This window comes from Chelonoidis abingdonii, chromosome 2 (genome assembly GCF_003597395.2).
Source record: "Chelonoidis abingdonii isolate Lonesome George chromosome 2, CheloAbing_2.0, whole genome shotgun sequence".
Classification (NCBI taxonomy): Eukaryota; Metazoa; Chordata; order Testudines; family Testudinidae; genus Chelonoidis; species Chelonoidis abingdonii.
In genome coordinates, this window is record NC_133770.1 from 19,760,325 (window position 1) to 19,776,601 (window position 16,277).

The window sequence follows — 16,277 nt, forward strand, 5'->3', positions numbered from 1 at the left end:
TCAGGAAAGATTTGAATAAGGAAAGGGCAGTTGTTTGGCAAACAAGGATTGGGTGATTGTTCCATTTACTGTATCAAGATTAAGCTGTTTGACCCTCTTTTTGTTATTGACGGGCCTGGAAAGTGAAATTTCTCCACATGTGGCCACTTCAGGCCAGGTGTGAGGGACTTCTGTTGGTCAGCGGAGGATGGCTTGTATTGCCGCTGTTTGGGCCAGGCTTTGAATCCAGGACTGTTCATAAGCACTAAATTCACAGAAAAAAAATCCAAATTGAATCCCTTCTTAAACTCACTCAGTTATGTAGAATTTCGACTGTGAGGAAGTGTCTATGAGAAACGTGGTTTCGTGTCTTCTGGCAACATCATAAAATTACACCCAGTGGTGATGACAAAGCATTTTGGAGTAAGAGTCTGTGAAGCATTTCCTGCTTAGATTCAGGTTAAAACTTTTTAAATGTTACTGGGCCAGCTATGACATCTGAAGCTTGGGATTCAGGGTGACCTTTGGCAGGGACCATAATAGATGTGGTCTGGACAAGTGTTAACTTGAAGTAATCACTGAGGCCGAGACAGGAGTTTTATTGACAGCCAATAGCTGACGAATAAAGAATGACAACAGACATGGTTTTGTGTCAACAAAGGTAAAAGGTTGGCTCTCAAATTTAGCAAAAGTAGCTAGAGCCAGATATTTATTTATTTATTTAAATTTATTTATTACTGTAGTTGTTGTATTACAGTCACATCTAGAGACTCCAGTGAGATCAGGACTCCATAGGCTGACTACATCTATATGGAGAGACAGAATGCCATTATAAAATTGTAATCTAGACTAGTCCAACTAAGGGCCTGTCTACACGGAGACACTCAGGGGATGCCCACTCTACAGTGGCTCAGCTATAGTGCTGCATAACATGGCTACATGGGTGCTCTTACAGCTGTGCTGCTGTAAGCTTGCAAGTGTAGACCTGGCCATAGTTAGGTCGACCTAGCCTCTGGTGTAGATGCGGCTAGATTGACAAAAGAATTCTTCCATTGACCTAGCTACCACCTTTTGGAGAAGTGGATTAACTGCATAGTTGGAAAGGCCCATTCCATGGGTGTAAGAAGTATCTACACAATGGTAGTCAACTGCAGCACCATACCTGTTCCTAGGGTGACCAGACAGCAAATGTGAAAAATTGGGACAGAGGGTGGGGGGTAAAAGGAGCCTATATAAGAAAAAAGACCCTAAAACTGGGACTGTCCCTATAAAATCGCGACATCTGGTCACCCTACCTGTGCCACTGTGGTGGGTGTCATGTAGACGTGTTCTCAGTGTCGTCGCATAGACAAGTCCTAAGGCTGGGAGGAGAAATCAAGGCACAGAGAGGTGAATTGACTAGCCCAAGGTCATGCAGCAGTTCAGTTTCAGAGCTGGGGAGAGCCCAGGTCTTCTCAGCCACAGGCCAGTGCACTTGTCTCTTCTATCCTCATTAAAGTTAAAGAGCATTGCAGGTCGGCATCTTATTTCATGATTCCTAGTGTCTGTCAAGACGCTATATTAATAATTGTGTTGTAGACAGGACATGGGGTAAGATTTTAACCTGCAATCAATTTGTCGTTAAAAATAAATAAATAAATAAACTATGGAATAAAGGGTGTTGGAAATTGAAGTCATTTATTGAGCTGCAGGTTATGGTTTCAGCAGGAAGCAACAGTGCTGGAGCTTTTCCTCTGCCAGTTAGCCTCCAAAATGGTAGTATCAAGACAGTAGCTTACTGTCCAGCCCTATTCAGTCCATGCAGCCCCTGTGCTGAGATTGCCAGCAGTCAATGCTGACTGTAAGGGAAGGGGATGTGTGGTGCGGTGGCATTTCTGTGGAAATCACTAACCAGCTGAAATGGGACTCAGGACACCACGGTTCTATTCTGGGCTCTGCCACTGGCCTGCGGAGGAACCCTGGGGAGGTCACTTTGTCTCTGTGGCTCAGTTTCCTTTTCTATGAAACTGGGATGATGATACTGATCTCCTTTGTAAATCACTGCATGATTGCCTGTTCTGTTCATTCCTTGTGAAGCACCTGGCATGTTCTTAGCAGATGACCATGACTTTCACTGTGAATCGGAGCAGGAATTAAAGCCAATAAACATATTATTCACAACCACGTGTGTGATTATCATCTGTTTGCCTAGTATCCCCTTGTTTTCTCGCTCACACCGTGCTTAAAGTAATGAAGCAAACCACAACTACATTGAAGTTAAATGTAGTTCAGAACTGCCCTTGGCACAAGTCTAGAGGGCCATAAGGGGAGGAAAGGTGGTATAAAGATGCCTTTGTATTCTGTCATCCTCGGGTCAATGGCACCAGCCATTTACCTGGGCACATGGGCAGCCCCAGCCATGTCCCCTTTCTTCTGGGGGCTGGGAGAGGGATTTAAAGTAGGCACCATTATTCCACTCTTAGGCCACAGCAGCAAAGCACACTTAGCCGGCCAAAGAATCTGGCCCATAAAATCTGAGACAGGTGTGTAAAAGTGAAAATAAAATGTCACTGCATCTCACATTGAGATGATCTGCAGAACCTTGTGCATGACAAAATAAGAGGGATGTTTGTTTCCCATCCTGTAGAATACTAAAGAAGTACAGCAGTAGGATTCGTGGCTGGAAGGATGTGTTGGTTGTTGCTAGCGTATTAGGTCACTGAGTGGCTGTTATCTGTTGTGGCCAGAATGGTTTCCTACACAAGGACAATTACGAAGATTCTTTTTTTTTTTTTGTATACCCAGTAGCAGGAGGCTGTAATTAGTGCTTCAAGGCAAATGGTGACCTTTTGGAACTTTTCCTGAGGCTTGTGAAGCTTAAATTAGTTTCTGATGTTTTAAAGCTTGCACAGACTTAATCTCTGGGTCCCATTTATATTATAATTACTGCATGATTCACATTTGCATTCACTTGTCCCTACTTCCAAAGGACCTGTATCCTTAACCGTTAAGGATGTCTTTGTGTCTCCAAGCTCTTTTGTGTATGGCTCTGTGTCAAAACTCCTTTGGGTGAAGGAAATAAGCAGTGTGCCCTCTTTCTCTTTCAGTGTAGCATTGCTTCAAAATATAAGGCTGATATGAAAGTCTCTTTCACACAAGCAGAAGCCCTCCTAGGAGTTTTTCCTCCAGGAAAAAAAAATAGGATGGTATTAGCTTGTTTGGTTTTGTCAGTCGTTTACAACATAGTTAATAAAGTAGTCTGAAATTAATTAAAGTTGTCACTTTTGTGGCTATTCAAATTACATTTCCGCTTCCTTTGATCAGATTTTTGTTTAACTGTTATAAAATATTTCATTGTAGGGTTATGCATCATTAATTTTGCGTAAATTACCCTTAATCGCTCTCTGACAGGGATAAAAAGTGAATAGGAAATGATGCATAGGAGTGTTTAATAAAAAAGAAAGAATGAACACAAATAGCTCCATATAGTTTCCAGTGTAATAAAACCAGAGCATTTATGGGATGAGAAATGAAAATCCCATCACTCCCAGATTCTGAAAATCACTCTATTCTGAAAATGGTGCAGTTACTCATTTTACGTAGTTTGATCCTGTTTTGTTTCTTTAGTTTTGCTTTGTAAATGTGAGCCACCCCAAAGCGCCCAAACATTGTTTGTTTATAGCCAGGAATCCTCATTGCCTGGTTGCGCTGTACTGTTTTTACATATTTAAACTCCACTCCCGGGACATAAATGACCATGACAACAGGATCCCCATGATGCTTCAAATAATGAATCTTCACAAAATAGGCAGTGGCATTCTGCACTCTGAAAATTATTTTCAGCTATATGAGCGACCTGGGATGAGCTCATTGTTCTTGAGTGTACAGTATAGATGTTACTGAAGCTTGCTCTAAGGAAAACTGCTTCATTCACCTGGATCACCTATTGGGTTTATTGTTGGCTTTATTTCTGGTTGTGAGATACAGGTTTAGCACCTTATTAATGCAGTCAAGGACATATTAAATCCTGGGAATCCATCTGAGGAAAAATAGATTAAGATATAAACCTGAAAAGCAAGGTTTATAACTTTTCAAGTAAGAATGATATCCAGCATTGGATAACTAGCTAGGAAGCGATTATTTTGTTGTAGGAGAAATTGCAAGAATCTGGCAAGCTGAATAGAGGTAAGTGCACATGCAACTGTACATTTAAGGGTATATCTCTCTCCTTTGCACCTGCATTTGTTTCATTAGTGCTAATAAGTTACATATGTGCTTTGAAAAGAGAGTATCTCCTGTATGATATGATCACGAGAAAACACTCTGTTCTCCTGCATGAACTTGATTGTACATAATATACCCAGGCACACATCACAAATGTATGGGCACGTACCTGTGCGAAATGTTCCACTGCAAATGGTGTTTTTCTTAATATTTGCCTATTGAATGCTATAACAAACTCTAATATATTTGAGAAATACACCCAAGTGGTAACTTGTGCTCCAAACTGACTCCTGAGCTTGGGGAAAACTTGGCTTAAAACTCCTTGCACAAACCTAACTTGATAAAGGACCCAAAGCAGAACATGTCTGATTCTGAACTTGGGGGAAGTTTGGATCACAGTCTGAACTTCACAGCTCAGGCCCAGCTCCCAGCCCTGGGTTGGAACCACAATACTGGATCCAAATGTTTTATTTTATTTTGGGGGATGTGGGGAGAAGGGTTTTTAGGATCCAGCTGTGAATGACATAGCTCACTCCCCCTCTGTAGTATTTAAACATCTGAGGCCTCAGTAATGGTGGAAGTGTAGCTCTGTGCCCTCTGCTCCATGCCAGATGGGTCTGAGCTGCATGTGCCCCTGGTTTCCATCTGACCTGATCATTGGGAGTGTGTGAAAGTGCCATTGACTTTTCCTAAGGATTGCAGATTATTCACATTCCTCCTTACAGCCACTCACCAATATTAAAACCGTGGCCACAGGTCACTTGATAGGCGAGAGATCTCAGATCAGTGTGTGGCTGGAAAGGAGAAAGAGCCATCCAAGTTGCTCCTGAGGGCACTAATACCACCACAAGCACCTGCCCAGCCATTTTCCTGTCTCATCACAAAATTTCACAGGTTATCTATGAAACTGGCTTATTTTTCCAAATAACCTTGATTTTTTTCAAACTGCCCCACAAATGCTTATTCACGTCAATAATCGCTCAGTGAGCTCAACGGGGATATTCACAGATGTAACATTACTCAGATTCCTGAGTGCTACAGGATCCAGGGCCAATACTTTTTTAATTTTTCCTCACTCAGTTGCCCTCCAGACTCTTCTTCATCAGGACAAGTAGGTGTGTCTGTACTTCAGGCACATAAGCACAATATCTCCATATAGTAGTACAGGAGCCTGCAGCACCGTCAATGTTGTATGAATGCCACTCTCTATGCTACACCAAAACAAGACAGGAGTGATGATTATTTTTCCAGACTAGACACATATAAGGAAGTAAAGATTAAAAAATGAAATGTCTTGGGAGAGGGTGAATAGCAGCATAAATGTCAGTTTGATGTTTGTGATAACAAGGTTGCACAACAAAACATCAGAAAAATTTGTCTGTGGCACTGACTAAGCAATACTGTTGATGGGACAAAGATTTTAATTATAAGCAGCAGCTCAAAAGACTCCCCATGCCTTTATTTATTAGTATGATAATATCACCCGATGTGTGAACTTTATGCATTATGTATAAATAATTCATGAATTAGCAAATAAAGAGATCTGGAATCTATACGCGGAGGTGGCGGATGCCAATTATCTCACTTCGGCCGAGCCAGCCCCTCTCGGTTCACATGGTTTGCAGCTGCTCTTTTAAATCATTCATGAGCGCTTAAGAGATATGCTGGTGGTGCTGGCAGAGACAATTTGAATTTTCATTGTTTACACACTGTGAATTTAGCTTCTGGTCTGAAATTATCTGCCACACTGAAGCCTCTGAGAGTCTACAGATGAAAAGAATAGGACAAGCAGCATCTCTTATTTTTTAATATATATATATATATATTCTTGGTTATTTTCCTTTTGCAATTTTATATCTTTTTTGTGGTTGCTGTTTAATTTTAATTTTTAATTGTCACATTTTTCCCATGCTGCTCAGAGCATGGAAGAATCACAAACATTTTCAAAACTCTCTCACAAGTTTTCTGTATGAACTCATGACAAATGTTTTGCTCATGGAGCTGTCGAGTGATAAAATGTGAGTTTTCAGTTTTTAATTTAGCAATTTATTCTTTGCCACCTAAACACCAAGGATTGTCTCTTGCTGTCTGTTTTTAAGCTGAATTTCCCATTGAAAATAATGATAAAAGATGCTTAAGAAATGATGTGCCATGACCTCTAATCTTTTTCTTGTCAAATTACTCAGTTATTCTGTTGATACTTATTTTCAGAGAATTGCCAGTACTGTATTCATCCTACATTTATAATATAAGTACATCAATACTGGGTCAGACCAATGGTCCTTCTAGCCCAGTATCCTCCTTCTGACAGTGGCCCAGATGCTACAGGGGGAATGAACAGAACTGGCCAAATCTGAGTGATCCATTCCCCGTCGTCCAGTCCCAGCTTCTGGCATTCAGCAGTTTAGGGATATCTGGAGCATGGAGTTGCATCCTTGACCATCCTAGCTAATGGCCATTGATAGACCTATCCTCCATGAACATATCCAAGTCTTTTTTGAACCCTGTTATACTTTTCACCTTCACAACATCCTCCGACAACAAGTTCCACGGGTTGATTCTGCATTCTGTAAAGAAGTCCTTTCTTTTGTTTGGTTTAAAACTGCTCTCTGATTAATTTGCCATTGCCATTATGGTGATGTGGCTTAATATTACTTCTAGCATGGATAATGACTGTTATTCTGTTTGCATGAAAGGCTATGTGAGAAAGCCAAATTATTAGCTTTATTGATTGAAATCCTGTGGATTGATACAGGATCATTAACTACAGTAGTATCTAGGAACACCCGGCATATTACATTTCATGTGTATGTTCCCCAGTGAAAATCTTCAGGCCTGATTCCCCTCTCACCTATGCTAAATGTAAATCAGGAATGGAGATGTCAATGACTCTGGCTTCAGTGGGGTTACATTGATGTAAAATTCCTTTTGATCCTGGTGGGGAAGCACACTCTGCAGATTGATAATTGCTTCTTTCTCACCCCCTTTCAGTCACCGGACACTCCCAATACCTGCAATTTCCTACTGCCTGCAATGGTGTTTGGCTTTTCATGGGCTATGCAGAGAGTGGGCGGCTCCATTCTGGCCCACAATAAGAAGTTTGATATAGTCTTGGACTATTTTGGCTTAATTCTGATCTTCTTTACACTGCCTTTACCCGGATGGAATTTCATTGATTTATTTGAATTTGCTACTGGGACTCGATCCTGTGAAGTGCTGAGTGCTTTCAACTCACATAGTGAAGCACTAAAGTACCTCCTTAACTTTAAGCACATGCCAAAGGCCATCGCTGTTTGGCAAAATACTTGAACAAGTGCTTACTTTAAGCATATGCTTAAATCTTATTGGGATTTAGGCATATACTTAAGTGCTTTGCTGATTCAGGGCCTAACTGAAAGCAGAACCAGGCCCTGGTATAGCAGGGAGAAGGGGGAAACATGCCCATACATCGATACTTATTTTAAAAAAATTAATAAATAAATGGACTATGTCAGGACTCAGGAGTCCCAATCAAACTTCCATTTGAAAGGGCTCCAGAGAGAGAGAGAGAGAAAGTACCGTGCAAACTGTGCCCTCGCTCTGTTTCTGTCATCTCTGAATATTTCATTGAACAAATTAGATTTTGCTATTAGATCTGTAAATGACAGTGGATGGCATTTGCCAGATGGTGTGTGTATTGTAACTGTCACATCATTATAGGTTTAAAATTGAAGTATGGGAAGTCGGCTAATGAACATACACTATATAATTTCCAGAATTCAACTCCGCAATGATAGACATTAGCCACTTAGCACATTGTGTGTGGTAAAAAACAGTGACGTTTAACAAATGTCCACATTTTTAACTAGGCTAATCTCTAAACTGGTTTGTTCAACTTAGTTTAGAAGTCAACACTGAACAACATTATTTACTTCGTGACTAAAATTATAGATTTTTTTTTCTTGAAGACTTACACCTTGGCCGTAACTAACATATATAATTATCAGGAATACTTAACTAAATTGTCAGGAATAAACTTTCAAATTAACTGGATGACTCTATTCAATATACTATGTCTACAATTTTTCACTCATAAAGAAAAACAATTAATAACTCTAATTCTTTAGGGTTGTGGATATATTTGTTTCAAATACTTTTATTTGGTATTACCATAAAATGAGAGCCTGGGTGGGCGCTTTGCTTAGCTTTATAAAATTTGTTTGGGAGGAGGGCAACAGAGTGAGAGAACACCCAAATAAAATAATACATAATATATGTATCGTTGTTAAACTACATAACTGGATTGTTTCTGTTTATCTATTGACTTCTCACAGTATTGCCAATGCTAGCACAAAGAGGTACAGAAAGAGAAATCAGAATATACATCATGTTTCTCACTTGCATTCTCTCCTTTGTATAAGGGACATCCCACTGAAGCGAATTGAAAGACTCCCATTGTCCTCAATGGAAATTTGATCAGGCCCTACTTGAATAGTACTTTAACTTATTTTCACTCTAAAGCCTTGGTTCAGTGATTGAGGAAGAAGCTTTATAAATCAATATGTTTAGTACGTCACTGTATATCAGTAGCTGAAAAGCTGCACCACCGTCTTCAGTAATATTTAGCACTGTATTTGAAATCCACTTTCTGTTTACCTACCTACAAAACAAAATGACTAGTCTCTCTCCATGCTCTGTGATGATTCAGTTTCATTCTGAAACCATTTAGCTACCAAAGAATGAAGGAATCACTTAGTTAATGAAGCAAATTCACTGTTAACAGGGACTGAAAATCAGACCAGCCATATCAGTCAAACTGTACAATGAATAAACCTACTCTGCTTTCATTCATATCAGTGCTGCACAAATGGCAAACTTGCCTGAAATGAAGAATGATATACATTTGGCAACAGTATGTTTTCTCTATATCAGATCCTGATCTCATTTACACCAGTGTTATTGACATCAGAATCTGATCCACTTAATTTGATTAATTCCTTGTGTTCTCTATGAAGAAAAAAAATACAACACTTCTGTGCTATTTTGTCCCTTTCTGCAATACATACAGTGCTGTAGTCCTCAAGAACATTAAATCTAATATTTTCTGTGTTAAATGGCACATCATAGCCCATGTATTTTTATATTGCATGTAAAGAATTAGTGATAATCAGAACATAAGTATTTTGCATGAAAATTTCAGAACAAAAAGTAAAAAAATAGTTTTGTTTGGTTTTTCAAAATTTTTCATAGACTAGGTCTACACTTTTACTGGCCGAGTAATGTTGGTTAGGGTGCAGGGTTTTTTTTTTGTGTTTTTTTTTTAAGGACATAGCTGTAGCACTTTGTGTAGATGCAGAAGTGCTGGCATAAAAGTGTTTTTTTCCTGTATAGCTTATGTTGATTACCAAACCAGTATAAGCTATACTGGCAAAAGCTCTTTTCTGCTAGGATATGCTGCACCTACACGAGGAGGGTTTGCCAGCATGGCTGTACCAATATAGTTATACTGGTAAATCTTTTCTAGCATAGACCTGACCACAGAAATTTTCCAGTTTTTCAGTGAAAAACTAAAAATGTTTGGTTTTCTGTTCCTGATCATTTTTTGTTTAGAAATGATTGTGGGTGCTTGATGTTTTTGGGCACTGAATTGAGACACCTTAAAAGGGAAAGATTCTCCAAGGGCAGATGCTGAGCACCATCTGAAAGTCAGGCCCCTCTGAAGGGCATTAAGTTGGCCACCCAAAATAATTTCGTTGCTTTTGAAAATCTTAGCCTATCGGCTGGAACTCACCATCCTCTCCTCACAGTAGGGGACTAAGAAGCTGGATAACTCTGCAAGGTCTCCCTCATGGAGTTTCTCCCACATTATGTCATTAGCAGTGGGCAGGGTTTTCCCCCTGTACGGAACATGCTACACTTCTACCCCAAGCACAAAGGGATCCTGAGTGATCTGCAGGAGACAAGACCCCTGTGTCTCCATAGCAGCTCTAGGTCCCGGGCAGCTTATCCCAGAGGCCCCTGGAACACTCCAATGCAGGGAAAACAAAGAAACAATGGTGCTGCTGAATGGATTTTTTGTTGTTGTTTTTTAATCTTGATCATGTACTTTAGGGCTTGATCCTGCAAAGTGCCGATCACCTTGCAAATCGAAGGTCAGTTAATTTCAGTGGGTCTGCTCGTGTACTTAAAACTAATCCCATCCCTAGGTGCATTGCTGGGTGGGTGCCAGAGGTTTCAGCACTTTTCAGGATCTAGCCCTTAGCTGTAGGATTGTTAAAGCGTATCTCCAGTTCACTTTCCACATGCTTACAGGCCATGCAACTCAGAGTGTGCAGTGCTATGCAGATCACTTAACATTTGAAATTGTCAGCACAAGGGGAAATGCAGAAATGAGCCCCTTCCAATGCCACCTTAAAGACAGTGGTGGGATAAGGTTTCTGACAAGCCTTCTGCTGGGTTTTCCTACACAGCCAGATTTAAACATTGCAACCTCAGCAGGGTGCACAGCCACATAGCATGTGTGATTTGAATTGGAAATATACACTGTACTGCTTCTAGCAAAACCCTGCCACTAAGATTTGAGCCTGCACCAGCTGCAGGGAAGGGAGCAGTACTGACCACGAACCTGGCACTGGAGCCAGTGCCACAGAAAGGTTCAGGATGAAAGGTACTGCCAGAAGCACCTTACTGTCTTTCCATAAAGCTGGCGTGTATTGTACTGCCAACCATAGCATGCATATAGGGTGGCTGGGAGGATGGCCAGCTCCCCTTGCTGCTGTGATCCACCCCTTGTTATTGTTCTGTCTTCCTATTGTCTGGGTGCAATAATGGGAGAAGACAAGGAACATAAGCTAGTCACTATCTCTGGGGTTAGGAAGAAACAGTTTATCCATTATGGGTTTCTTCCTCATCAACACTGCTAGTGACAAGATATTGGGTTTGTTGAACTGCTGGTATGAACTGGTATGGTGGTTCCCACCTTTCTGCCCCTATCCCTGCCACTCCTCAATACACCTTTCCACATGACTCCCCCAGCACCGAAGGGCAGGATGTAGACTTTACTGCCAGTTGTCCTGCAGAGTGACGGTCAGCTTCTCTGAGAAAATCACTCCCTGCAGCTGGCAGGTGTTGGTACAGCACCTAAGGACACTGGTTGTGGTCTTCTGGTGCTACCTCAATATAAATATTAAATAATACTCGTCCTCTTTACATACGGGCTGATATCGCATTGCACAGTAGCTATGCATCACAGTTCTAGGGTGAACTGTGACCTTTTGTGTTATTGGAACCTACCTGGTGTTTGATTTAAAAAAACATACAGCATCTATGTAACAGCAACTATTAACCAGGGCACATAAAATGTAATGTTTTGTGCAATTATGTTTGTGTGTCATTAGACTAAATTAAAAAGCAAACAATTTAATTGTGTTTGTGCTAATTAAAATATTTACAGATTAGAGAGAGATGCATTTATTGTCCCATTGGGAAAGGGCCTTGAAACCTCACATGTCTTGGAGTCTACAGTGCTGTCATTTAGTCATAGACTGCTATGTGTACCTGAGTGATTTGCTTTTTAGATTACTCTTCCGTGACACATAATTCTCAGGAGCCTCCAACTTCAAGGCATTCAAAAACAGGTTTATATGTACACATATATATGTGTGTGTTTTAACCAAATGTCTTTCTTTCCCCTTCTTTTCAAGGGCCAAGAGTTCCAATTGTGACTGTTCACAACACGACAGATAAACAAAGTAAGTACTGGGCTGTATTTGGTATGTCAGTTAGGCAAGGTAATAAAATACAGTCATTCTCCATTATTTTCAACAGAGAGTACACAGACTTTGCCTATATGTGGGCCACACAGACATCTTAGCTGGAGCTGAAGGGTTGAAACTCATGTATATTATACCGAGCAGATTGCAAGGCAGGTGTTGTGCCTTGAGTAAAGCTCATTGAGCTAGATGCACAATGTGCATGTTTTAATATTACCTTGTCCTCCCCTCCCCTGCTATGTGTTTCATCTATCTGTTCAGATTTTTGGATCCTAGACTGAAAAGGGCTGACTTTCAGTAAGGGTTTGTACAGCCCCTAGAACAAGGGAGCCCTGGTTGCCGAGAGGAGCCCTTGCTATACTCTATATAGCAATACTAACAGATTGCTGTGGAAGTGTAGCCAGCAGAGACCACAAGTTGCATCAGACAGTGCTTATCTTTACAGTGGAATGTGGCCCAAAGCTTGAGCAGCTGTAGCTCCCAGCCAGATGGAGCAACACCTCCTGGAACTGTAGTCTCCAGGGGTCACACGGCCATAGTAAAATCAAGTGCAACCACACCTGAGCTTCACGGGCAGTTCTTACTCCACATGAGCAAACTAACCAGGTTTCGGTGCACCATATCCAATGGCTATTGGATTTGTTGTTCTGCTGGTTGTCAACTTTCAAGTAGTCATGAATAGTTGTAAGAATTACTAAGTGGAATGATTTTCAAAGGCATAAAGGGCAGTTTGGGGCCCAATTCCTACTTAAAGCCAATGGGAGTTGGGACCCTAACTTCCATTTGTGCCTTTGAGAATCTCCTCCTGCGTTATTTATTCAAGTGGTATGTAGGTGGTATTGTAGCTAAGTATTTATTTGGCCTCCATTACTGAGCATCTCACCACCATTAATGTATTTATCCTCACATCATCCCTGTGCGGTAGGGCACTGCCATTATCCCCATTTTACAGATGGGGAACTGAGAGGCTAAGTGACTTGCCCAGGTCACACAGGAAATCTGCAGTGGAGCAAGGAACTGTACCCAGGTCTCCTGCATGCTAGGCTGTCACTCAAACCATTGCAATTTAATTTCTGAAAGTTGCCTTCAGATAAATATTTCTAGAAATGTTATGTATATGTTCACTGATGAAGAACAAAATGGAAATACCAGTCATCATTAATATTGTAGAGTTGCATTAATCTGACACTACATCATCATGGAAAAGACATGTTTAACACCCAATTGATGGAGTGATAAAAGCCTTTACAATGGTTACCTACCAAGTGTATAGGGAGTTCGGGGGGGAGGGGGGGAAATTATCTAATGATTTGAGCACCCGGACTTGGACTTGGAGTTCTAGATTCTATTTGCAACTCTGCCATCAACTTATTATTTATTTGTGGTAGTGCCTCATAGCTCCAGTCATGAAGCAGGACTCCATGGTACAAACACACAATAAAAAGTCCCTGCCCCCAGGAGCTTATAGTCTGGGTGTAAGACAAGAGAAAACAGATAGATACAGAGTACAAGGAGCAATGAGACAATATTGTCTAAGGTTATTTCTACATTTACAGTTGTGTGCAGAGTACGTACGCTGCACACTCCCCCCATAAATAGCCATGTAGATAGTGACCCACTGGTTAGACAAGTCATGACACACCTGAACCGTAGCATATACACCCTACGCAGCTCTTTACTTGCCCAAGCAGTTCCCCATCCACACTTGCTATTTTTTAGCAGTGTAGTATCTTGCTGCTGGAGCCTTTCCACATGCCCAAGTCCTTCCCTGCTGTGTGTAGCTACATCCTGGAGTGTAGCTGCAGCCGGCTTTTCACTGCGGTGTGTAGCTACGTACTGGAGTGCAGCTGCAGCCTGCTTTTCACTGCGGTGTGTAGCTACATCCTGGAGTGCAGCTGCAGCCGGCTTTTCACCGCAGTGTGTAGCTACATCCTGGAGTGCAGCTGCAGCCGGCTTTTCACCGCAGTGTGTAGCTACATCCTGGAGTGCAGCTGCAGCCGGCTTTTCACTGCGGTTTGTAGCTACATCCTGGAGTGCAGCTGCAGCCTGCTTTTCACTGCAGTGTGTAGCTACATCCTGGAGTGCAGCTGCAGCCTGCTTTTCACTGCAGTGTGTAGCTACATCCTGGAATGTAGATGCAGCCGGCTTTTCACTGCGGTGTGTAGCTACGTACTGGAATGTAGATGCAGCCGGCTTTTCACTGCGATGTGTAACTATATGCGCCCTCAGGACCGGCACTAGTGTTTTTAGCGCCCTAGGCACACCATTTTGCTGCCCTGCGCACTGGTCCACCGGAGCCGCAGGACCAGCAGACCATCCGCAGGAATGCCTGTGGCAGCTCCACCCGAGCCACGGGACCAGGGGACCCTCCACTGGCACACCTGCAGCAGGTCCACCGCAGCTGCCTGCCGCGCGCCCCCCCCCCCCGCAAAATGCCGCCCCCAATAATCCTGGCGCCCTAGGCGATTGCCTAGGCCGCCTAAATGGAAGCGCCGGCCCTGTGCGCCCTACACCCTGCCACTAGTGTAGACAAGACCTAAATAGACAAGACAGATACAGGGTGGGGGTAGAAACCACAACGAGAGTAAACCATGTGATGGCAGCAAATGTCATGTTAATTCCATGAATTTTCTTGGGGTGCTTACTTAGGAGGGGATCTACTAAATGGGAAGGAGGTGAGGGTGACAGGGCAGAGGAGGACAGGGTAGCAGGTGCAGGTGTGATGGAGTAAGGTAAGCTGTGTGACCTTAGGCTTTCTGTTTTAGTCTCTCTATGCCTCTGTTTCCCTATCTGTGAAGTGGAGATAGTAATACTTGCCTGCCTCAGAGGCTGTGGTAGTGAAAGTGGGCTAGATTCTACCATTATTTACGTCAGTCTGAATCTGGAGTAACGTTATTTACAAACGTTATTTGTGTTCCATCTTTCCAAATCATTTCTTTTGTGAGAGTGGCCTGACCCACTCTCTTGCCATGGACAGATTCAGCTCCCATAGCCTTCAATGGGAAATGAGGGTGCTCAGCCTCACACAGCAGATGTATTTGTGGGCCAGGTTCACTGGTACACTCTGGGTGCTGGGAGCTGCTCTGGTGTTGCACCCTGTAAATAACATTACTCCAGATTCAGATTGGCGTAAATAATGGTGTTCAGTGGGACAAAAGTGGGCAATTGTTCCAAGCACAGAGAGTAACATGGAAGAAACGGTGAAGCCGAGGGTTTTGTTATCAAATAACAAGCCTGGACGTGAGCAATCTTAGGGTATGTCTACACTTTGAGTTGGGAGTGTGATGCTCAGTTCGAGGAGACAAGCGTGCGCTCGCTCTGCTCAACCTAGTGTAGCCAGGGTGATGCAAGTGGTGGGCGGGGTTAGCGTACTTGAGGTAGCTACCCCTCCCACCATTCCCTCTGCTGTGGCTGCACTGTTTTTAGTGCAGTAGCCTGATCAGAGCTAAGGTGGGTATGTCCCCTTGATCATACTCCTCCAGCTCAAAGTGTAGATACATCCTAACATTGTCTTTATGGACCTGATTCTGAACTCTTTGCTCAGGTAAATCTCCCATTGAAAACAGGATCAGGCCTGATGCAGTATCATGATGTGTAAAGAAAAACACAAGGCTCCCATCTGTTGTTTAAATATTGTGTGGGTGATTTCATTCGTCCTGCTCTCTCAGTGCACTTTGCTGATGATGTGCCATTGAACTATTTCTTCCAACACCCCACCAAAAGAGTCTTGTACATAAGCAGAGCCGGCAGGGCACAGCCACAGATGTGTATCTGCATTATTTAAAATCTCTTCCTGTAAGAATGCAGTTGTGACTAGGTAAAGTTATGACTAGAGAAGGCATGTAGTTTAGATTCATATGGGTGTTTGGGGGAAAAACACAAATAAAATCAAGGTTTGCCTGTCATATGGTTTAACGGAAATATAAGAGGGTGAATCAGAGTGGAAAATGTCCAATTTTATGTATATTGTAACTTTTGTTGGTAAGCCATAAGCACTGAGTAGAATAGTGTGCTTCATTTGGGAGATTGCCAAGGAAGATATATTGTACACTGTAACAGGGTCCTATGCCTTCTGAGAGCCACCACATGGCCTGCCTCAGTTTCCCCTCTCGTTTTCTCAAATAACTCAGACTTCTCTCTGTTCAATAATACCTCTTCTTTGGGTCTGGTTTTACTGGCAAAAAAGCCAAAAACAACACAAAAAGCCTTCTCTCCCCCTCCTTCTTAAACTGGGCACAACTATTCCTTTCTGGGGTACTGTCTCAAAACTCCCCTGCTGTCTCATGACCCTCCCTGCAAAGCACCTGAGCCCAGGTCTTCCTGCCTGGAAACTTACCAGGGACT

The 16,277-nt window shown here is 42.3% G+C and overlaps 1 protein-coding gene across 5 annotated transcripts in view; it reads left to right on the plus strand.

Moving 5' to 3' along the window:
• The window catches only part of DPP6 (dipeptidyl peptidase like 6), a 799,862-nt gene that overhangs the window by 755,794 nt on the left and 27,791 nt on the right, over positions 1-16,277 (plus strand). For all 5 annotated transcript variants that reach the window (XM_032775624.2, XM_032775623.2, XM_032775621.2 and 2 more), the window contains one exon: positions 11,865-11,912. In XM_032775624.2, coding sequence (XP_032631515.1) covers positions 11,865-11,912 — 48 coding nt within the window. The remainder of the gene's footprint in view (positions 1-11,864; positions 11,913-16,277) is intronic.